Genomic DNA, 25,729 nt, shown 5'->3' with positions numbered 1-25,729 from the left:
ACAAGGTTTTTCGCTTTCATCTTCTGTATCCCTGAGATGAAGCATTTCATCCTACTTCCTAACCTTCTCCATCAGTACATGCAGCCGCGCACATCATTTATCCCCACTGATGTTTTACCACTGAGGGACTCCCGTCCAGAGAGAGATCAGTGAGTCTAGGCGGAATTAAAAATTAACCAGGCAGGGAAACAGAGAAGCGTTACCTCCGAGACAAGAGAATAAAAAGATGTCGAAAAGTGAGCGGGGCGAGAGAGAGAGAGAGAGAGAGAGAGAGAGCGGCAGAGCGATGGTGTTTGTGTGGGGAAAGTTTTCCCACAGTGCGTTTAGAAGCACTCACAATCCAGTGGGGAAGACAAAATAATGCAAACACCGTGGGGAAACATTTCAACTCTGAAATAACTCGATCAGAGTGATAGAAATGAAAGTGACTTTATTTATAATATTCACACGGTGGCTGTTTTCCTCTGACATCACTCTCAGGGGTGGGAGCTCAGATGATGATCCAAGTAATATACTAAAGGGATTCTGGGATTTTTTTATTTCATCTCTTTCTGGTTGACAAAACTATTAAATAACAATAGGTAATGTTAATCAGGCCATATTTCACAAATGACATATTTCCGACTGTTTCCCAAACACTAACATCTTATTGACGGCTTTGACGCAATTTAAGTTAGAGTAGGTTGGGGTTCAATTCAGGCGCTGCATGTGTGTTTAAGGGCCCATTTGAAGGCCGATTGAGTCATAGCGGCGCGACGAACGTTGTCCCGAAGGCTTCTTCAAATGTGTTCTACTAAAGTTTCTTGACATCGGTTATACGTAAGCTTGTTCCGGTGCAGCTTATCCAGGTTGCTAGGCGACAGAAGTAGCGCTTGGTTACGTAAACAGGAAATCCTCTGTCGACCAGATCATACCAATTCAGTTCAGCCTGAGTGTGTTGCCCCTCTACACTTCCTTCAAGCCGTGTAGGGACGCACTGCCCATCTCAGCCGCCTGCTTGTTGTTTTGACATTAGAAGACTTTTAAAAACTGCACTTTCATACGGTTTATTTACTAAACAGTTCACACCTGTTTCTCGAAATGTAGGAATTTGACATAATGAGCGAGAAAACTTCCTTACTAGTCTGCACTACTGCAGTTTGTGGTGTTAAACAGGCTGACACATATTTAACAGCTGTTTTCCTTCATGTCAAAATCCAGCATTTGGAGAAAACATTTGGTGGTATACTGGTTAGTAAATGCACCTAATGAAGATCTGTTTTTACTGAAAATACTTTTTAATTCAAGACAAGCGGCAGAGCTGGGCAGCATGACTCTTTGCAGAGCGTATTTTTCAATCTGTTCCCTGTTGTTGCCTAATGAACTCTTGTATTTAGGTATTTAATGTTGTTCACGGTGTATGTTGTTTGTATTGTCTGAGTGTATGTGCCTGTGTTTCTGATTGTTTTTTATCTTGTGTTCACCTGGCTGCAAATCAAATTTCCCCTTGGGGATAATAAAGTTGAAAGTCAAAGTTGCAGGCATGTTTCTTTGTGGTTTGGAGGAAGTAGTGGGACCAAGCTGTGAGCAGTCAGCACAGACTACAAAGGCTGGGTCCTTCTTCTCTGTACGGGTCCTCCCCTTGGGAACCAGCTATATGATCAATAGTTGAGAACTTATTTGAGCTGCATCCTGACTGAATGCTTGCTGAATGGTTATTAACTATGTGGCTTCTTGAAATAGGGTTGTATGTTTTATGAATCAATCAGAATTAGTTAAATTCATATATATATTTGATTCTCTTCCTTTAAATGATTCACCACATGAAAAAATAAACATCTACAAGAATGAAGGTCACATTATCCTTGTGGTGAAATCATTGAGCTTCCCAACCTGAGCCTGACATCAGATAACATGGCAGTCATGTGAATAGAGTGGATTTATTTTACTTTTTTCTGTGTGGAAGTGCTGTCTGTACTGTAAATTATAATCATCTGTACCTTTTTGATAAACATGAAACTTTGATTTAATTACCTTTACTTTATTTAACTTTGATAAACGAACCATCCCATTTACCTTTCCTTTGTTTGAGAAAAGATATAATATCCATTATGCAGCAGGAATCTGATGGAGGAAAATACATATTGCAGTGAGTCTATCTATCTTCCAACTGCAGAAATTGGTTTCTCCCCAACATGGACTTAAACAAAGACGTAGCCTTAGAAAAAAATAAAAAGCTCAATTGGCAAAATGAAAATGGGGTAAAGGAAGACGAAAATCTAGCGGGAAATTAAAATGAGGCCCGTCTAGGTAAAACGCTGTCTCCTTTTGTGTATGTGTGTGTGTGTGTGTGTGTGTTTGTCCTTTCCTGTTTCTCTCAGTGCAGAGCTCATTACATCACTTCTATCATTCTCTGTCCTTTGTAGTGTTTCTTTTTTCTTTTTCTACTTTAGTTGTTCTGCTTCCTCTGTCGCAGCAGGCAGTGGCCACAATGTAGCGGCACATCATAACTCTCCTTGGAGGGCTTCCAGAAACTTCTGACACAAAAGGTCAGGGGATAATGGTAAGAGGGTGTGTGTGTGTGTGTGTGTGTGTGTGTGTGTGTGTGTGTGTGTGTGTGTGTGTGTGTGTGTGTGTGCGTGTGTGTGTGTGTGTGTGTGTGTGTGTGTGTGTGTGTTTGTGTGTGTGTTCGTCACTGTACGGGGGACTGTACGTGTGAAGCCTGACAAAAGGAGAGGAGGGAAGACAAAAGGCACAAATGATAGGGTAATGCTAACGACTGTTATACTTTTGTCTACCATGATGGTAATGTGACGATGATAATGCTTTTTTAATTGTGATGATGTCGATGATGGTGACAGCCATGGCAGTGGTGGAGGTTGTCAATGGTAACAGAAAGTGTTGTTAATGTTAAAAATGACAACGGCAGAGGAAGCTTTTATTACAAAGACAGTGGCGGTCATACTGACTGTAATTATAAACTCCATGGATGATGATATTACAACAATGATAATTAATGTTGGCAGCTTTTGATGATGGCAGCCATGCCTATGACAATGATGTTGATAACAGTTATGATTGTCATTGTAATAAAACAATGACAATGATTGTTATTGTCACGAGAAGGACGAGGAACTATATGGTTGAGGATTGCATATTGCTATGGCAACACTGTCCCTGAGAGGTTGTAGTGCATGGCTGTCAAGCGAAGAGAAGGGGCGGGACTTCCTGCCTGGTCATACAACCAATGGGATAGGGAGTCTTGGTCGTGATTGGCCGAGGCGGGGAGGTGTGCAGAAATTGATAACAGGACTGTGAGTTATCTCGTTGGGGAGTTTGGAGCTGAGGAGAAACTGATGACTTCACTGTTTCTTTTTTTCTGTTGAATTATTTTTGCGTTTTTTTTTTTTTGTTATAAAAAAATGTGAGCTTCCATCCAACATGGAGGAGAATGTGTCGGAACCGAGAAGCGTTAGCTGGTCGAAGCTACAATGCATCGCAGTGACAAATCGAAGACTACAACAGGTAGGGTCCACCTCCCTTACCTTTAGCTTTGGAAGCTACATGCTAATATGCCACAGGCAGCAGATTCCTGGTAGCCCAAGACAAAAGTAAATAACGCAGGGTTGTGTTTGCAACGACCACATAGATCTTTATATGTTCCTGATCTCAAACAAAGTCTCAAAATCATTTAACGCAAACACAATGGCGATGATTCATCAACACATTCTCACTCCAATGTTTGAAATATGTTTTTCTGCACCTGACTCTTTGAACATCATACAGCATCTTCTTGAGGGAAATTAACTTTTACCTTTTGGACATTTTAGAAACCTAATCTTAAACCTCCACACCTCTGTTTGTAACTGTTTCACATAAGTATGTTTATTTATTGCATTTTTGTGCTGGCTTAATTATTTTTCTTACACTCTAGTACTTACTGTCTTAGCTCCTTAGAAAACCCAAGTTTGTTGAATTGATCAGTCTTCTGTTTTTTTCATGATTGACTCGATGCCATTGTAAATGAGGGTTGCCCCTCAATGATCTTTCTAGTATAAATAAAGGTTGAATGAATATGGCAGCTTGGTTTGTGCTCCTAAATGAAAACAATTAAAGTTACCCTTTTGCATAAACTTTCGCATGTGCAAGTTTCATTCGTGAAGTGAAGAAGAAACATGGTCCTCCGACGGAAATAGTCCCAGTTGGGTTATGTGGAGCCACCAGACTACTGGGTTACTTTTAGGAAAGATCAAGTTTTGGGTCATTCTTGCCTTTAATGGACATGACAGCTGACGAAAGAAAAGGACATGTTGGGAGAAGAGAGCGAGTGGATGATTTGCAGAAAAGGACCGAGGGTGGATTCAAACCCACAGCTGCTGAGACGAGGACGACAGTTTCTGTTCATGGGGCTCGCGACGGAACAGCTAGGCTATCTGACGCTCCTAAGTATGAACTTAGATTGGTTAATACGATAACTAGCAAAGGCTTTGTAGCTAACATGAATTATGGAACGAACGTACATCAAAACAATGAAGTAAGAAAACAAGGCTAGTTGGAAAGAAGAAGAAGCGCTGGGCGACCATCCAAGACTTCATATTTGAAAGAGCTGGGAGGGATAATGGGCTAAATTCTCATATTCATGCACTCTTTGTGAGAGCTTTATGATATTACACTGTTTGTCTGTGTACAAGTGCTCTCAAGTATTACATGAATATATTAATTTCTGCTGCAGCCAGACACATCCTGGGTGGCTGTTCAAACCGCTTCTTCAATGTTCAGCATTTAACTGAAGGTCGGCGGTAATGAGGTGAGGTCAGGATGAGATTGTCTTGGCTGTGTTTGAGCATTTGATGGATTTACCTGAATTTACCTGGATTTACTGGCTGAAACAAGTCCCCGTGTACACTGAACATGCTGTACCTTGAGGGGTTTATGTTTATGCAATCCAGCTCGCTCTCAGTTTGATTTCCTGGCACTCTTCATTGGACTCCGCTGCAACACTCAGAGCCCAAAAAAATCCTCTAAACATGGGTATCTCCCTTCTTTTCCCCAAACTTATCAATTATTCCTCATTTACCGGTCGGGGAATCTCTTTTCTTTCCATCATCCAGTGCATGAGGTATTACAGCATAATAACGTTTTGTAATGTGTATATGTCCTTTTATCCGTCTGTTTGAAGTAATTATATGATTTCAGTGGTCAGTAAAGGTGTTTTGAAACATGTAGGAACAGCTGTCCTCTAGGGTTTCTTCTTCTGCAAAGAGCAAGATTAAAGCTTGCTTTTATAGAAGAGCTAAAATGAGATGCAATCTGGATAGTTATTCGACCATCCAATCTTCCCAGGGACGAGTGTGTAGAAGGGAGAGTTTGTTGGCGGATAGGTACCATACCAACATGGAGTAGATCATCGCTTCCTTGAGGATGAGATTAAGATCAAAGAGACTGAGGTACTTTAGATTTCTCTGAGCAAACCCAGAGAGATGCCTCGGGGCCATTGCAACAACTTTGGCATCCTCTCCGTCTGCCTGTGTGTAGAAGACTTATCAAACTAGCAGCAGACACAAAGTGCAGAGGTTTTTTTTTTTTTAATCTTTTGCTGCAGGGAGTAAAGCCATGGGGACTCTGGGGGTGAGAGGAACAAGAAACAAAATGAGACCCAGCGGTGAACAGCAATTGCGATGCTTTCAGAGGTAATACTCCTGAGTAATCAGTGCAGCTGTGCTGATGGAGCTGATTAGAGCACACATCCACAGGCATATGGAAAGTGGCACGGTATGAAGACATGATGGCATATTTACTCCTGCCATATGAGAACATTTTCTGCCATTTATATCATTACATTACACTGACAAACAGGAGCTTTTTAAAAAAAAAAGAAAATATGTCAGACAGATGTATTGTTTTGGATTTCTTTATCACATAAACGTTCATTAGTGCTGATCTTATTGGGTTCTTCTTCTTGATAACTTATTATTGACTTAAATGGGAAATAAGTTTCATAGTCTTTTTTACCTTTTTTTTTAAAGGGGTTAAGGTCACGGAGGACATAACAGCTGAGACAGATGTTTACATTGGCTTCTTTGAATCCCCCACATTTCACTTTATATCAAAAGTCGGGAAGCACGATGATCATATTGGATTTCTTTTACAGTCTGATGGACGCTAGTTTTGCAAACTTTGCTTTTTACTAATGTTGATATTTTTCCCTTTTTCACATTGGCCATTATGTTCCACCCATAGAATAATAAATATATTATTATGTTTAGAGCCAGACCGATTAATCTGCCAGCCGATATTATCGGCCGTTATTGGCATATCCAGCGACTGTCGGTATCGTATAATTGTATCGCAGATATACAGCAATATTACTAGATTTATTGACCAGTCAAATATCATTTCATTTTGAGTTTCATTGTTTTACACTAGCAGTTCTCTTTCACCAGCAGAGGGTGCTATATGGATTACAACAAGCATTATCACTCTCCAGAGTGTCAAGCAGTGCTATGACTATGAGTCATAATCATATTAAGTGTTATTATTTGTGTCTACTTTGTGTTCTGTGTTTCGTTTGTGCATCTGTCTTTGTGCTATGTTTCAGGTGTCCTCCCCTTGAAGAAACCCGGATGGTGCGCGCCGGCCTCTGAGTGGAAGGAAGCTGGTGCTGCGTCCTGATTGGAGGACACCTGAGGGCGCCCGAATTTAAAAGAGAGTCGCGGAAGTGAAACGTGGCCCTGCTTTTTCCTCACCTCCAACGAAAGACGTTGTGTGTTAAAGAGAGATCGTTCGTTACATTGAGATTATTGTTTATATTGTTCAGTCCTGATTGCATAGAGGAGAGTAGCCTTTTCTTTGGATTAATATTTTCTCCTGTTTTTCTGTTAGGGAGTTAGGCAAGATGCCTGTATGTTCTTTTCTTTACTTTGTTTGAGGTAAGGTAGTTTGGGTTTCAAAGTAGATGTTTGGTTTATTATTTTGCCCGCGCTCTCCCTGAAGTTTAGTTCATATTTTGTGTTTGCTAAATAAATAGCACACTGTGAACTGTGAAATCGTTGTTTTGTGTTTAATCATTGGGAGTGAGGAAGGAGAGGGTCACTTTTATGATACGGCTGGTTTCCCCTATGGCTGGTCGTAACAAGCAGTGATGCACATGCATAGTTACTTTACTGTTGAGTGACCATCTTGTCTTCCTTATTTATCTTATTCACAAGTTTTTGATAATAGCATCTGAGTGATCATCGCAATAAATGTGCATATCATTATTATTATCTTCACAGATTGAAGAAACATCCAAGAAAGTTGTCGGCCGATATTTCAGTATCTGAATTTTTTTTGTCCCGGTATTTGTCCCAAAAATTTCGTAACGGTCCGACCCTAATTATTTCTGACAACCATGATTATGTACCGAAAAGTACTCGAGCTTATATGACCTGTAAAATATGTCATTCATGATGTTCATTTTTGGGTTTAATCCTTCTGTATTCCTGCTGATTTTGATCAAATATAAATCACTCCATTGTCCTTTATGTTAGAGGAGTGGTAGAGAACTTCATGTCTGGGACATCAAGTCAGGGCTCGGTCCCAAAGGTCACCAGCTGGATCCCCTGGAGAAGCCGGATGTGACAAGGTAACACATTCCCTGGTTGATCTTTTATCATCCTTTCCTCAGCTCACCAGGATTGTCCTCATGCAGTCAGCAAAAATCTATATTCCTGTGCCCTCCACACTCAACCTAATATATCCATAGCATATTGGAAGATTAATACCTTGCAGCTATTGCCTCATAATACTTTATATAGGGTACCAGGGGCCCCATAAGAGCCTTGTGGATGCGGCCGTTCATGGCGACTCCACATCTGTATAGCTTCACCGCTCCACCGCTCCAGCAATATTCGCTGTCTGAAAAAAAGAAAAGAAAACGGCGCTTCCGACAAATCCTCAGCTCTCGGGGACTTTCCTGTTTACATCTCTATTCCCAGCACAAAAGGATTACAAACCCCAGCTTTACAGAGTATAAAGAGATCGTAAAATCCAAGATATGCTGAGCGGGCGGGGTGGAGAGGTTAGGGGATGTCCTCGTTCAGTTTGCATCTGCGAGGCGACGGATGGTCAGAGGTTCAAAGCTTCAAGAATGGCTGGGGGGGGGGAAGACGTCTTGATCAAGGTCTGCCTGGATGGGGCTAGTCTGTGTGTGTGTGTGTGTGTGTGTGTGTGTGTGTGTGTGTGTGTGTGTGTGTGTGTGTGTGTGTGTGTGTGGGTGTGGGTGTGGGGGTTCTCAAACATATTTTTCTCTATATTAAACTGGATTAGTTGTCTGCCCCGCATCCTTTATCGAGATAATACTTGGAGCTTGCTGGGATTTCTTGAATAGATCTGTGTGAGCTGTGTGACTCTCTCTAATCTTATTGGTGTGTGTGTGTGTGTGTGTGTGTGTGCGTGTGTGTTGCTGTGTGTGTGTATATGGAAGCTCTTGGAAAAACAGCGTGATGGCACAGATCAAAGGGATCCGGATGGTGTTGAGTCTTATTTGGATGTAATTGCTGTTTACTTCGTCACATTATACAGTAGAGGTGCCTTATTAAGACTTTCTGCCTGTCGTTAAAGTTGCGGTGCAGAAAGCCTTGAGGGGATACGAATCTATCTCAGGGTTTTTTCTATCAAGGACATTTTTTTATCCTTAATATGACTTTTCAAAGGGTTGCTTGTTTATGGAAACATCGCTCAGGTTTTTTTTGTTTGTGTAATAGAGATTAATGGACTTCCAGTACCCTGTCTCAGCTTTCAAACAGCACTTTATTTAAATATCTCGAGGAGGAATTGTAATGTTTAAACCTTATAGTCTTTGAGGCACACGGTCTGGATCCCTCATTCCAATTTATTAGTATATCCCCAATACTCCTAGGATTGAATGTCTTGGAAATAAAACATTATGTGAGAAATATAAATTTCTTGTTATTGCATTGTGCCTGTTCTCCAGGGTTTTTAGTCATTATAGAGCAAACACCTTAATATGGCCATTTGATTTAGTCCCACACATGTTGTGAGTTTCTGAATCAGGCTACAGATAGACATATGTAACTAGCATACCGTATGCACCAGACATTTGCACTCTGTAGGTGCGTCCTTTTATTTATTTTAATTTGGGGAAGTGGCGATCTCGCTTAAGCGCGGTACGGGACAACTTTGCATAGTGTGAGTGCGCCCTAAGCCTCCAGTGTGAGGTTACTCTCCTGCTAAATCATCCATCCAGTGTTTCTTACATTATACTTTGAGAGTAATCACCTCAATCAGGGTTTGGACTTCTTTTTTCTAAAAATGTAAATCGACAGTGACGGGAGAGACCTTTGCCTGAGGCTCGATCCCAGATTGGAGTTTGAGTCGGAGCATAATGCACGTTGACAGAAACGAAAAAAATCTTAGAGGCAGAACTGATGGAGAAACTGGTATGTTTGCAAGAGTTGATTTAAACCTGAGTGAGCAAAGGCAAAGAGGTTCAGAGAGGACCATAAAAAAGTCAAAAGTTTGATTGTTTGTCTCTGTGCTGACAGCTTTCTACCTGCATTTACTGACTGCTAACTGACCTTTGTTTACTTTCATTTATTATGAGGTGTGATAGACATTAGCACGAACCGGTCGTCTTGCACCTTCCTGCACAACCACAGTGTTTGCATTACTTATTTTACTCTATATTACTCTATACATGGCTTTAGTCCCTGCAGCTATATATATATAAATATTAAATTGGATTTCTCCTGACAGCAGTACTAGTGTCGTTTAACTAGCTTTCTTTAAGTTTTACAAGTGTATATATAAGCTATATATAAGTGTATGTATAAGCTATTTTATATTCTTTGTTTTTAACACTAAAACCACGAGTACTAACTCCTTATATACATGAACAAACACACTTGGCCATAAACTTGACTCTGACTCTGATAAATGCTTATACTTCATAAAATTCTGAACTTTCACCTTCACTAAAAATAACACATTTTTTCTCTCAGGCCTTTGGTAGTTGGTGTGTGTGTGTGTGTGTGTGTGTGTGTGTGTGTGTGTGTGTGTGTGTGTGTGTGTGTGTGTGTGTGTGTATGTGTGTGTGTGTGTGTGTGTGTGTGCCTCTGTGAGTGCCTGTTGTCTTCCATGTGTGAGTGCAGCACGATAAGGACAGAAAATGGATTTGATATATCTGTGTGTTGTAAGGGCGATGATTCATTTGTTTTATTATCATCATTATTATTTCATTTTCAATTAATTGGAGTCTTTAATATGTCTCTACTGCATTTGTTATTTTTTCTTCATAATTGTCTTTCAATGTTTTTAATGTGAAGCACTTTGAGTTTTACCCGTGGAATTAAATGTGCTTAACAAATAAAACTGACTTGACTTACGATTATCATTTTACAGCTGTTGTTACATACTAGATGTAGCTAGATTTTACACAGAATTTATCTCATAGTTTTAAATAATTCAACATTGTTGTCTGCATTTAATGTTCCCAGGATTTATATTATTCATTAAAACATAAACAACCTGATCAAGTGCATCACTGATAATAAATGACCTCCAAACGTTAGGTCACAAATGGGCGAGGTGTAACTGCTTATCAACTCCACACGGTTTAGAGGAAAAAGAATCCATTGGTGCTGAGAGGGGATTCAGGGAAGCTGAAGGTACCGTAAAGGGGCATTGTGCATTGTGTACACCTTGACTTTTGATTGAATACGTAATTTAAATGTTTTTCTTCTGTCAAATTTCAATGTCTTAATTTTTACTTTTGGATCTAAACGCAGAGATGTTACTTTGGTTATTACGGAAGCCCTAAGCAGACATTCATCAATGCATCTGAATTAACTCTTGTTTTCTCCTGTGACAATAGGTACATTTAGCTGATTTTTCTCAAGATCTCACCAAGATCTCTAATTAATGGGTTAAGTTCAGCCATTTTATTCCGGAGCTGGAGGAATGAACTGGCTAACATGGGAAAACCAGAGTTGTTATTCAGAGATAACGAGATAAGTAAGTCAAGATCCTCACCTGTTATCACAAGAAAATGGAGGAATACAAAATGTATGGATGTATGTCCACGTAGGGCTTATGGAGAAATGAATGAATGAAACATGTGTAGTGTTTGTCATTAAGGTTGTTGGAAAGGAAATATAGTAGCCGAATACATCTCCTTCATTGCTACAGGCTTGTTCAGCTACATTAAAATGAACAAATTAACTCTGCTACCCGTTCCTAACGTGATCAGACAGAACGATATTAGCTCTGTTCTCCTTCCACGTACGGCTCCCGTCTGTTTCTCACAGTAGCGTTGTCTCTGTGAGGATTTTAACTCAATCGATACGATTATGGGTGCCTCTTCTGTCTGTCAGAGTTGCCTTTTTAAAATTCAAACGACGGTCTACTGTGTAAGTAGTCCTTGGAAATCATTGTATTGCCAGAAGCCACATGAGCTGGCCATGAAAATTGCCATGCGAAAAAAGAGAGACAGTATTTATGTGCTGTTTTGATTGTGTGTTCTGCAAAAGGAAAAGCCTTCAAATGGAGAGCCCGAACGTTCCCTTAAAACCATAATGACAGTAATGTCACATGGAATCATCTCCACCCAAACGCATCCTTGTTTGATTGTTGCCAAGTCTGTCGCGTCTGCTCGCCAATCCACACTTAATGCAGCAACTGAACAACTCATTTGGCAGCCTGGGACTCAGACTCTGAATCCTACAGCCACTGCGGGTTTGGCTGACCAGAAAGTTAGCTTCACACACTGGTGTGCAGTAAATTAGCTCCGACTTTGCCCTGTAGGAGAGGAAACCATGCCAGGAGAGATAACAACCCACACATCTTTGCAGCAGCCATGGCTGAGGGATGCTTACTCTTATTTTTGTCAGTATTTTCTTGTTGTTTTGCTTTTATCTCATCATGTGCTTTGAATATTGGTTAGACGCCCCAAAAATATTAACATGGTTAATTGTTAGTATAGGTGCAAGCCAGTTAGCCAGTATTTGATCTTTTTTACATAGTCAGATTTTTCTTTTTTTTAACAAGACGAATTAAAGGAAAAAAAACATGCAAAATGTGTTAAGAGCTAGCTCAAGGGTTAATGTTCACTTGATCTGCTGGTGGGATGCAACATAGAAAAGGAACAAAAAAACAAAAAAAAGGTAAAGGAAACAGCAAATCCAAGCAGAGAGTCTAAAGTTAAACGTATTAATATCAACGAATGGTGGAAGACATGAAAACTTTATAGACACCAAGCTGAGAAGGACAAAACACATCCAGCCCAAAAAGAGAGTTTACGAGTAAAGAGCAAAAAGAAAATGTCCATCACGTTCAAAAAAAGGACAAGAAATTTAAGAAAATCAAAGAAGATAAAAATTGGAGGAGAAAAGGTAAGTTGGATTCCCTTTGTCATGCAAATCAGTTTGGCATCGAGGGGAAAAAATACCTTCGTCGTCCGTGCGGTCATTATCACTTAAATCATCAGTGTGTTTCTTTGTAAGGGGACCTATAGGACCAAGAAGGAGAAGATGAAGGAAAACAGGGTGATCAAGAACACACAAAGCTTTCAAAAGATGCTCTCAAAAGATAAGAACGTATGTCAACAATTCATCTTTCCATAGCCCCCTTTTTTGTTTTGTTTTTTTTGGGGGGAAAAATCTTCACAGTCACAAGACTGGGTAGCACAATGTCCACTTCATATGTCTACAGTAGGACTTCACTGTATATGTATTTAAGAAAGTTTTTTAAGGAGCAAGAAAAGAGGGGCTTTTGGAAAAAAAAGAGGTGAGAAAAAATATTAGTTCTCTGTTGAAAATGAAGATTTAGCTGAGGCTATGAACCTCTTAGGATCAAAAGACATACACCTTCTTTCTGAAACAGTGCATACACAAAACAGCAATTATACATATCAAAGACATTTTGTTAGCATTTGTAAATGATCACAGTAGCAGAGAAAAAAAAAAGGCAGAGGCTGGAAGAGAAAGTGAATTTTTTAAGAACAAAGAACATAATAGAAGCATGTGACAAACTCCCCCGGTCGTATTTTTAGCTTGTCTACTGTGTGTGTGTGTGTGTGTGTGTGTGTGTGTGTGTTTGTGTGTGTGTGGGTGTGTGGACTAATACATGCAGACTCAGTTCATCTAAAGACCACATACAATGATTTCTATTTCGCTTCCTGTCTCAATTATGTAAACTAAGAAAACCACAGGGAAAACCTTGAGCAACATACGTAGGTGAACATCCAATTCAGAAGTAACCCCTGACTGTAAAGAAGACAATGAAACCATCACATTTAGTGGCATATGGCTGATGTACTTTTTTAGTCAAAGCTAAATAAGAGGGTCAATACCAATCTATATGCAAAACAGGGCATTAGCCAGTTAGCTTAGGTTGTAATACGGACTTGAAAAATGGTAAGCTAGCAAGAAAATGATAGAAACTTCTGGAAGTCACTGTTCCAAAATCTAAAAATGAATGAAGTTACTCAGGGAGCTTTGCTGGTAAGCAGACTTAGGTTGTGTCCTAAGTAATGCACTCGTCCATGACTCCTTACTTTGTCTATGTAGTGAGCTATATAATGATCTCATTGGCACAACAAAAACTCCAACGTCGGACAATTTTGTCTACACCATTGCAGTCACAAAACTAAAAAGTGCAACTCGATGTCTGCATTTGATCAATAATACTAGTACCTAACTGCATGAATTTCAGTGGTCAATGAGCATACTTTCGATTGAAAGCGGGCCGAGACCACCTCTACTATGCAACCTCGGCTCGTTAGCCATTCTAAGAAAACCACCGAGCACCAGTTAATAGATACTCATTTGCATAATGGCTGCATGCATTAGCCGGTTAGCTAAAGGCCCTGACACACCAAGCAGTCAGCAAACAACTAGTGGCCGACTGTGGAATGTGGCGACGGAGCTGGACACACCGCAAAAACAATCGCTCATTGTCAGTCCAACTAGGCCCAATGGCCGACGATCTCCTTGGTGTGTCAGGGCCTTTAGCTAACCGGCTAATGCATGCAGCCATTATGCAAATGAGTATCTATTAACTGGTGCTCTGTGGTTTTCTTAGAATGGCTAAAATGTCAGAACTTAAGGCAATTACTAGACTTGTGGGGGGGGGGGGGGGGGGGGAGTTGTCAGTTGCTTCTTTACTAAAAACGAAGAAGTCATCATTTCAATGCAAATAACTTTCACAAGAGAAGACATAAACACATGCCAGCTCGAACAAAAGTGACAAAGAAACCCAGACACACACATGCACACTCACTGAAGACACACAAAGAACACCCCAGGAGATACACACACAATTGCTTCAGAAACAGATCTGAAAACATGCAGAATAACAAGGTGTGCCAGCAGGGTGCATGACAGACAGGAAGTCTGAATAATATATCAGCAGACAGACAAACACACACCCACACACACTCTACACATATAAACCATCACATCCACAACATGGGATGCCACAGGGCTTAAAAATAGCCATCTACAGATGAGGAAATGACCGCTCTGATCCTTTTCATTAGCCACAGCAACAAATAGCCAGCAATTTGATGCAAATCAGCTTCAATTCCAGTAGATTTTTTAAAAACTGATAGAGCAGTAAAAGTCAACAGGACAAAGGCAAAAAGGTACTCTCTGTTTGGCGGTGGCTTTAAAGAATGAAATGAAATCTCCAATGACAGTGTCGGTTTAAAAAGCACATCTGTGTACTGAATAGAGAATGGGCGATGAATCACTCGAAAAGGTCCGAGAGACGTTTAGTCAGAGGCTCATGCTGATGAGTAATAATTCCTCCATCATTCACCATCCTGCTGCTTTTATTTCAAGGCCAACCATTCCTCTGCAGGGACTTTAAAGAGGAAGTAGGCTGCCTGCATATCATTCTGTCCTACAGCAGTCTCCCAGCCCTCTTTTGTGAATCTGACAAGCAATTTGATAAGCAAGAGCTGACTCGCACTTTCTATGTGCTGAATAAGCACCAAGACGCGAGGAATCGCTTCTTTAAAAAATGTGAAAATGTCTTAGGAACACGGAGAGTGCGCTGTCGAGGGATGTGTTACCTGTTTATAGAGTCTATGCACAGAGAGATCACTGTCAAAGCAATGCAGAGACTCGTGTTAGCCTGTTAGCTCAGACTCTGCTGGCCAATAGATGGCTCTGTACTTATGCATACACCACACATCAAATAATGTGGCTTTTTTATTTTATGGATATTAGCGTCTTAAACTCCCTGTCTGCATATCTTCACATGCATGTTGGACAGATTAGCACTTATCTTTTTGTGCATTTTGTGAAAAAAGGATTTAGGATATTTTAGCACAAATTTGAGCTGTGCAATAACATTTTTCGAAATCTTTCCTTGTTACAAAGCGACGTGGTGCCCTTTTTCCTTGACCTCTGACAGCTCACCTTACAGCGCTGGACTCAACATTTCTTCAAAGGAGCAATATGTAATGGTAATTGTAATATGTAATGCCTGACAAACCAACAGAGGGGCGTCCAAACAGCTGTATTGACGCTGCTTTAAAACCTTCTCTGGTCCAAACAAATCCAGAGCATTCAAGACCAGAATCTAAACTTAGAAGGAGGACATACTGGCTGCTGCATTGTTTTTTGATTTAAGTTAGTAGATATCTTACATATATATATATATATATATATATATATTTGTCCTTTAAAGTGTAAAGACAAGATAATTTCCATGCTGCCCCCTGGCATTTCAGCATAATTTGTGTCAGATAATTTGACCTATTGATACTGTCCTCATTTAAACTTTACAAAATTATCTTTTATGGTATCGTGAATACCAAATATCCCCGAGAGAAGTGTAAAAAAAAAAAAAAAAAAAAAGTTTTTCTGATGATGTAATTGCATGAACATTTGTACCCGCTTTGTCTTAACGTCTACACAGAGTATTGTGGCTCTACTGTGCTTGAAGCTTGTTCGACCTGCTTGGCTACCTCACATGTTGGTTTTTAAAGGTATAAAGTGGAGATGGGAAGTTTGAAGGATGTCAGAGGTTATGCCTGTGCTTGTTAAAATTGTTATGAGTAACAAAAAGAGCCAGAACAAGCCTCTGGTGGTTGGTAGTGGAAACATTTTTTTTTTTGCATTTGTTCTCTCAATTCGATCAGACATGTTGGTCAGAAATCTTCATACTGACATCCGTTAACACAATGTGGTCAACATGGATGGAGAGGTTGCTGACTTTGATATCATACGAGATAAATGCACACATTAGATGTTTTTATCGGGCACTCAAAAACATACTGTGCACCAAAATATGCTTTGCAAACTCCCAGCCCTGTGAAATAAATGGGCACAGAGACTGATGTTGAGCATGCAAACAGAGAAGAAGTTCAAAGTTGGACTGAGTAACTTGACAGGCAGTGAGAATAAAAGTATCAAAGTCAATGTGACTGATGTGGAGGCTGTGTGAGCTGCACATGTGCTGCTATTACAGTGGCATGTTGTTTGACTGAGGGTTAGTGGGGATCAGAGCAGACAAGACAGCTGCATGACAGCTCCCATCACACACACTGACAGACAGACAGACATGCCCTCACACACAGTCACACTCGTACACTCATGAATACCACACACATACAGAGAGAGAGAGAGATATCATACAGCAATCAGGTGTCAATTGTAAACTGCCCGGTGACAAGGAGGCCCCGACACTGACCTGAACTCCCCCACCTGTCACTGAGCGCATACCTGTGTGTGTGTGTATGTGTGTCTTTCTATGTGTGTGTGTGAGGGGAGCACATGCTCCATCACCACTGGTGAGGTCTCAGCTGGCATCTTCCCCGATCCGTGATTAGGAACTTTTCATCTCGCTCTATACGACTCTGTGAGTCTCTTATACTCTCTATCTTGATTTTCTTGTCAAAGCGTCACATTCAAACACCGTCTGCTCGTCACTCTCGTTCTGCTCAGAACATTCTAATCAGATTTTTTTTTTGTTATTCCTTATTTCTCAAATTGCCCGCAGAAAACATTTTTCTTAAAATTACGTGAAGCAAATGTACCCGTCTGCTCCGATGTATAGCCTAGCTTCTGTGCCTGCACTCCGGCCATCTTCTCAGTAAAGTGGCTGAGCCGACTGACATTTCCTGTGGCTAAAATACTTACTAATGACATGGACCTTTTACAATCCCACTTCAAAAGTGTACTGTTCTATCCCTTTAAGGCATAATTAGCGTATGTTTTTTTTTTTTTTTTTCCTACAGGTTCATTTGTGGGCTTTTATGCCTTTATTTAGAGGAATGATAGTGGATAGAGTCTGAAATCAGAAAAAAAGAGAGTGGGCAATAACATGCCAGAAAGGAGCCACAGACTGGATCCGAACCCAGGCCGCCCACCTGGAGGAACACAGCCTCCATACATGGGGCGCACACACACCAACCACCAGATGCCAGAGCATTTCTATTGGTTGCATTAAAACTATTATAGCTACTGAAGTGGGTTATGGTTGTATACTGAAAGGAAGATTTCAATATGAAGTGTTGGTTTTGAGATGTCAAAAAAAGATTCTTCTCACATCAAAGTTAAATTTAATGAAAGAGCCATGTCCCCATGTTCTGCAATGTGATTGGCGTGTGTGCTTTGTCTTATAGGAGTGATTGCGACAAAAAAAAAAAGTGATACTTACGAAACCATCCCCGTTGTATGAAACATAAGTTCCTATTTCATGTCTCTACGTGTACCTCCTTTATCCATCTGTGATTTCTATCTACCTCTCACTTCAGCAAATATAACGATTTGATTTTCTCTGCCTCGGTCTATAATCGATACTCTACCTTTGTCTTTTTAAAGTTGCTCTGACTCCTCCCGTCTGTCTCCCTTACCTCTCCTTATACCTTCCTCTCTCCTCCATCAACATTGATTGGAGACTGATGAAGAGGAGTTTCACGCTCTCTGACACTGTGCAACAATCCATGATTCAAAAAGCCGGCTGGGAGGCAAGGATAATACACACACACACACGCACACACACACAAACACACTGAACCCTCAGGCTTTCCCCATCTCCTGGATGAGGTAATTATTGCGAGGAGAGTCCATGCATCGATCGCACATTCAGCACAAGAGCTATCCATACATACATATTGCTTTCTGTATGCATCAGTCAAGGTCTGCAGCAGCATAGAAACACAGCGGCTTAATCAATCACCAATGCACATTAAAAAGGGGATCTAACAGAGCGCACGGCTCAATGAGCCAAATAGGTAATCTACTACTGACCTTGGATAAAATCCCTACAGGCTGTAAACTATAAATACAGAATCCATTCCCCAAGGTAAAACTGGGAGTCTAATGCACGTCTGCAAACCATCTGATGAGGGGGATTAACAGACACTGAGAGCAGTGAGGGAGCACGGGGACTGTACTTCATGGAAGTGTGATGATGGGGCTCAGGTCAAAATCACAGTTTGAAGAGAGTCTAAGAAGACAGGGGATGTATTCAAGAGGTGTATCAATAAAGGTTGAACATGTTGAAAAGTTAAATGACTTTAAGGGTAGTCCATGGACTTGGTCTTTCTCCTCTGTCTTTACTGTTTGTGTCTTCCTCTCTTATTTAACTCCATGTCTCACCAATCAGGACTGATTGAAGAAATACACAACACATCACAGTAAAATGATCTAGGTGTCCCTTTAACATCAGTTTTGTTCTGCAGCAAAAGTTAGCTTGAAGACAGCTAACTGAAGGCTCAGACTTGAAGTGGCAAAGCTCTTGTTGATAGACACGTAACAGCTGGTTGGACTTGTTGGGAAACATTTCACATTTTATGAGTTTTTGTATTGTTACACTTATCTAAAATGTATGCAATTTAATTTTAACATAATGGCTTCAAGTTCGTCTTTGTCTACTAGATTGTAGTCTCATGTCTGTTTGACTCGTCTATTTTCCCTGAATGCCACCCCAGGCTTTTGCAATCTTAATTTTACGTCTCTTTACTTCAGTGATACAGCAAAATATTTTGAGAGGATCATACTTAAGAATAACCCTAAAGGGGTAACTACACCTTCATATGTTGACTGTGGGGTCATAGACCAAGATGTGATATATAACGTGAATCATTTTTAGGTCCAGAAAAAGTGCTCAGAACTGACACTTGGAAATTTGATTTGCTTCAGTTGTTCTGCTGCACTCATCTTCAGAATACTTTATCAGTTTTTTCAAGTTTGACAAAGTACTTGAGGTGTTGTTTTTGCACTTCTGCATCTGATAAAAAGCCGGATACGTTGCAGGACTCGACAGAAGAGAGCAGCTAATCCGCTTAAGAAAAGTACTGTGTCAATATTTTGCAAATTACTGTTGTTGAGTGCTGTCAACAGCTTTCTTGTTTTTTATTTCCCAAGTATAATTTTTCCTGCATGCACGATTGCATGTCCTTTACAAACTGTGTTGAATCATTTCCTGCATCCTTGACCAAATGCCCTCATGCCAACAAATGTAGCACTACTGCCATTTTTTATGTCTTCTTTTTCTTTCTTTCCGACATTTTCCCTGAACCAAACAGTTTTTACTGCAGGGAAAGCGTCGTCACATAAACAGCTACTCCAGCTGCACCTCGTGTTTCGAGCTGTTTGTTGATTCTCCAGCCTTTTGAAATGGATACTTTACATATATGAGCAATAAAATTGAAAGCATCCATCTAAACAGCATTGCTTTAGAGGACGGAATAATGCTGCCATTTATCCAGACAACTGTGTAACACAATGTGTTCGAGGTGTCTGGGAAATGACTAAAATATGTCATATAAATGGGAAAATGTGTCCCAACATAGATCATAAGATTATGCAATTGTAAATGGGAGTGTGTGTGTGTGTGTGTGTGTGTGTGTGTGTGTGTGTGTGTGTGTGTGTGTGTGTGTGTGTGTGTGTGTGTGTGTGTGTGTGTGTGTGTGTGTGTGTGTGTGTGTGTGTGGGGGGAATGATGTATTAATATACCAGAACATCATCAGGCTCTTTGCCTGCAGCATATGTGGAAGGATAAGGCAGAAGAGACATGGCATTAGGGTTTTGAGATTTACCTCCATCAGCAGAACGAAATGTATAAATGTATAAAAAGACACATGTTTTATGATGCAGAGAACCAGAATCTGATTTTAAAGTATCACAACAACTGTACTGCTGATGTTATCAGGAAAAGATCCTGCAGCAGGCGGCGAGAAAAATAAATTTGCCTCTCCATTGCCTTTCATATGAACTTTTTATTCTGTGGGTTTGTTTGTGCAGAAACGTGTGGGCGAGACCTGCGCTAAGACCCCGTCTCAAACGAGACAATCCATCTTGGAAAAGGCAATGAAATAATGAAAAAAAGAAAACATGTATGCAACATCAACAAGCATCTCCAGACACTCAAGCCGTGGATAGGTCACATTACTCATCGTTGTATTGTGCAAGACGTAAATACTTTACCACCGACGGAAACAACCTTGGTTAGTTCACATTCGTATTTGAAATAGCAGTTTTCTTTCCTTTCAAAAGACTTTCTAAAGATCAGTCAACCCTTGAAATGAACCTTAACATACACACACATCTTAAGTGCCATCTGTTATTATAATGTCATGTTTGTTGCATCTTATTCAAACATGACAGGACTATAAATTTAAAATATATAAAAACATCTCAACTAAAGAAGCGGCCAACAAGCTATGTGTTCATGTTCTGATGTAGCTTAGACGCAACAATATCAAAGTTTTGCACAAAGACTGACCATAGATAGAAAAATAAACTGGAGTAAGAGACGATAATGCTTCGATTCACATTCTTGTGAGACTGGTATGCTATTCAACATGGCGGTGCCCTGCTGCGGACAACTCTTCACAGCAATGATATAAATAGTTGAGGATCTCATTTTCCTTTTGGGCAACTTTCCACTACCAACAAACTGGACAAACTGGAACAATTCATTGGCAAGTGTCACAACCAGTGGAAGCTGGTCAGTAGAGGGCACTAGGGTGCCAACCCATCCTTCCCTAGAAAGAGAATCCAACATCAGTGGGATGGTCTGATGAGTAGGATTTTTTTGTTTGATTGGTCTAAAATATATACATACGTGTGCAATTTTTAAAAGGAAATGTATATTATGTAGTTTCTGCTGCGCAAACCCGAGGAAGGTACAGACGAAACCCGTTGTTCGCTCACAATAAAGTGACAGTAATTTTCAGTGTGCCACGGTTCATTTATTTTAATTGTATGATCCTGCAACCCACCGGCACCTGAGAACGTAGGTTTCTGTGTACTGCGTAACCCGTTGGTCATCTAAATATGTAGTTATGATGTATAATGTTTAATCTGCAAACAAATGTGCAGTTGCTCCTCTTCAATTTGATGCTAGTGCTGTTAGCCAGTCAAAGGCATTTTCTATAATGTGTTAGCATCAAGCAAACAAACAAAGATAAACATCCCAGTCCATCTATCCCTCTGGCATATGCCACCGATCTCCTGATTAATTTATAGACTGACCCCACCTGACCAAAATGTACTGCTGTATTTTAGAGTGAAACACAAACAGTAGGCTGTGTCTGACACCACACTTTCAGACTATTCAAACTTAATTTGACATCACATTGAGTATGTAGTGAAATCATTGTATGCAATTTTGTGCATGAGAAAAATCGGCCAGAATTTAAGTAATTTTTTGTATGAAACGGGGGCATACTAAACTGCCCCACAATGCACTGCGGCTCTCAAACTGTCCAATCACAGAGCTCGCCAGCCAACCAGCTAACTAGCGGCTTAAAAAATAGTTCTGTGCTGAAATACATTTTACATGTTTCCAAATAATATTAAAATGACTACATAGCTGTATTAGTAATGAATGTTTACATATTGCTGTTGAATTAATTTTTGGACTAATGAATTCGGTAGCTTGATGCTTGCTCATCGAACGGGGCTCGGACCGGAAGTACGTCGCATGACCCGTATTTTAGTATGTTGCTAACGGCATGCTAATGGTCTGTTTTGGTTTGTACTAGCAGTATGTAGTATGTGGTTTCAGACACAGCCACAGTCTTAAAAATACATTGATTGTTTGATGAAATCTTCTTATAGTCAATGCTATAACACCAACTGCTCACAGAGGCGATTTTGGAGTCTGTTGTGGCCTCAGGCAAAAAATTCACAGGGGGGCCGCTCAAAACAGTGTCCACCCCTATTATAAATATTCTGACACCAACACATTTTTTTTAATTTTTTTTTATCTCTGGTCCGTATTTAGAGATAAACATGCATCATTCAGTCACTTAGGCTACTATTATATGAGTGATTATTGTGAGATGGGGCCCCTTTAGGGAGGTTTCCTACTGTCATTTCATACTTCCACATTCTGAGTCACTGCTGTGGTTTTAAGTCTATCACCCCCTGGGGGGCCCCCTACTGGCATGGGGCCCCAAACAGTTGCCTGCCGTGCCTGTTGACAAGCAGCGGCTCTGATTGCACAATGATAGTTAATTAATGCAAAAGGTATCATTTGTATCTTGTCCTCAGTGTCCCTTTAAAGTCTTTGGTATTTAGGTATCCATCTTTTTATTGCTACTCTTGTTTTTCTGTCACTAACTTGTCATATTACTTCACCAAACACTTAATTGACTCTAAATGATTTTTTTTTAAAGTAAAGAAAGTAAACAGAATGAAGGTAGCAGTCACATTTCAGTCTAAAACTATTTGGCCAAAAATAATGACATTTGCTTCACAGAATTTCCTTTGTCATTTTTTTTGTGGTTAAAATAACAATGCATTAATCTCATTGCCAATTCATTTTGGTGGTGACTGCAAAACCCAAACCAAAAACAAACAGGTGGGAAAGCCAAAGGCTGTCAAAGCTACAAAACAGCCATGATGTAACAGACTCCGTTCAAAGACAACACATGCTGCTTTCTGAACATGATTGCCAACAGTCCAATCACATATCCAATGTCCTGAAATATTCAGTTACAAACAAAAACAGTGACTGGCGAAATCTGCATGAGCTGTAAACTATAGTTGAGATATGAAACCTTCCAAGCCTTCAAATTTGAATGTCCCTCTGACCTTGTCTTGTATGCATGCTACATTTCTAATTCTTTTCCTTTCTCCCTCCCTCCTATAACCCATTTCATCTACTCTCACTTCTTACCCCCCCCCCCCCCCCCCCCCCCGCTTCCTCTTGTGCTAATCATTTTATTCTTGCATTCCTCCATCATCCTCTCTCTTCTACTGCTTGCTGAAGAAACAAACACCCACACTGTCAATGTCAGTGAATCAGTAGAAAGCAGTGAAAGGCTTGGGAGGGGAGGACATGTGCAAAGACGTGTGACTAGCGTGCTTTAAAAAAAAAAAAAGAGAGAAAAGAGGAAGCGTAAATGTCATGAGCTCTTTGCTTTTTATTCCGATTTCTTTTTTCAGAGCTGTTCATCTAATAAGAAAGCACGTTGCATTTTTGGGTTAAAGACAAGATTTTTCCCTGCAATCAAATTGCTGACTTGTGAACGAAGCAGCAGAAATCTCAGCTGAGGTCTTACACAGCAGGATATTAGTGAAATGTCCTTCAGAGTGAGATGTGAGTGTGGGAGCATTAGGCCCGGGACATGCTTTATTCAAACATCAAAGCAGCAGATCAAACAGAGAGAACATCATGTGCTGTAATGACTTTACTCACTCTAAAGGGCATTTCCACAACTGGAAGACGCATTTACACTTCCAATTTTTGAGGGTTCCCTGCTCAGTTTGGTTCATTTCACTCGTGTGAAGTAGAGACCGACCTAACCCATGCAAAGGTGTACGATATAGCCAGATATTAATCACTGGGAAGACTAGATTTTAGTGAAGCACTGGATAAGACATTAAACACACGATTCAAAATACTCAAAATTCCGCTAGGACCTCGTTTCTCCTCTTTGCAAAGAGATATCGATGGTAATGACGGTATTTTGACACTTCAAAGTGGTGGAGGCAAGGTGGGCAACTGCTTTGGGCCGCATGACGGTAGCCCCCCCCCCCCCCGGCTTACGTCTTACTTCTGAAGCCCCCCGGCCCCCTCTCCCACCAGACAGGGATAGCGCTCACTGTGGTTGCGCACCGAATACTATCTAACGTGATAACTCTTGTTATGGAAATATTAATGAGTTGTGGTAGAACATTTCAGGTTTCTCATCCAGAGGATAACATGTCACACACATGAAGTGTGTAATCAACCCTCCAGCAGGAATTGTTTGCTGTCTCATCTCGGCCTGCTAGTCCGGGTTGACGACTGAGCCACTGGCCACAGCAGTTCAACAGTCACTGTCCAGTCTCTAAGAATGTTTCTCAGGATGTGTCAGGACTGCATGTCTCACATCTAAAGAGACAAGTGTGTGTGTGTTTTTTTTCTTTCTTTTTCTCTTTGTTAACTGACTCATTTGGACCAACACTGTCAGCTAATAGGCCAGTGGCCAGTCCGTTTATCAGGGAGTCAAGCAGCTTTTGAAGCTAGCCTCCTACCCTCATGCAGTGAGACTTGTCAGCTCCGCTCTGTGTTCACCCACTGCTCTGTGAAATATGGCATGACAGGAACTGCAGAGTTTTTAAACCCCGGTTTGTGACCCTACTTACACAAGAGAGAAATATGGATTTTGACTTTAGTCTTTAAGGCAAGAGTCAGCAGAAAATAAAAAGATGTTTGCGTAAGGCTACATAAGGAATGGCTCCATTAGGAGAATATATTGAATTTCTGCATGATTTGAAGCTCCAACAGCATGTTTATTACAGGTTTTTTATATATAATGCAGCAAAGAAACCCCTCAATTTATCTGTATTATGGGAAGCTGTCTACTGTGCATCACAACATGTGCACATCTATAAAGCCTACCTCTTTGTAGTGTAGGCTTGAGGCTGACATTTTAGTGCCTTTACAGAAATCTCAAGGTAATCTTAAAGATTATCACACTATCAAAGCAAATCAAAAAGTGTCCTGTGATCCTGGTCTCTATACGGCTTCAGCTGCTGAGCTTCTGACTGTCAGCAGAGGAGGCTAACGCCCCGGCCAGCAGTTGGATGTGAAGCTTGTACAGCCACATCTGCTCTTTTTCTGACATAAAGTAGGCAAAGTCACAAAAACCACACTGAATACGTGCATATTATCCTGACATCTCAGTCATGGATGTCTCCTTGTTTTGATTTAGAAAAGTTGAAGATTGAGCAAAGACAAAAGGAGGGGAGAGAGTACTACGTTGAGCACATCTTCTGGGGTGTCGGTCATTAATCAGAGGCCACCCTGTAGTCCAATGCTTCCCTGGCAAAGCCATCTTTGTATCACGTTGTCTAGATGCGCTGCACTGATTCAATGGCTTTATAGTCTTCTTGTAAGAAACAGCAGCAGCGCTTTGCGATTTCTGTCCCCAAAATATGAACTTTGACGCAGATTCCCATTGGCTTTCTTTTAAAGATTTGCATTAAAACTGATTTTGGATCAGAAAACTGTTTCTATTTAAAGTGTAAATTGCAACTCTCATATTTTTCCAGAAAGAAATGTATCTGTTTTTAGAAATACAAAACTTTTCATTTGTACACGTTGTCATATTACAGAAAATGGTTGTTTTCAATATCTATTTGTCGTGATTAGCATCCTTTCGGACAAATTGAGGACACATTGAATAATATTTTCATAATTTCCCTTAATTTCCAAGGAGCAACATGTAACTCTGACAACTTGCGTTTAAAATGGGTACTGCAATCTAAATTCAAAACATTGGCGAGAGCTGTCTCTC

At 40.4% G+C, this 25,729-nt stretch overlaps 1 protein-coding gene across 1 annotated transcript in view; it reads right to left on the bottom strand.

Annotated features, from left to right (window-relative positions):
• The window catches only part of LOC109999240 (neuroligin-1-like), a 166,441-nt gene that overhangs the window by 16,116 nt on the left and 124,596 nt on the right, over nt 1-25,729 (bottom strand). The window contains exon 3 of the mRNA XM_020654246.2: nt 12,425-12,484. Within this exon, the coding sequence (XP_020509902.2) occupies nt 12,425-12,484 (60 nt within the window). The remainder of the gene's footprint in view (nt 1-12,424; nt 12,485-25,729) is intronic.

The sequence above is a fragment of the Labrus bergylta genome, chromosome 6, assembly GCF_963930695.1.
Source record: "Labrus bergylta chromosome 6, fLabBer1.1, whole genome shotgun sequence".
NCBI lineage: Eukaryota > Metazoa > Chordata > Actinopteri > Labriformes > Labridae > Labrus > Labrus bergylta.
Note: the sequence above shows the minus strand (reverse complement) of the source record. Positions and strands in the feature narration are given on the sequence as shown.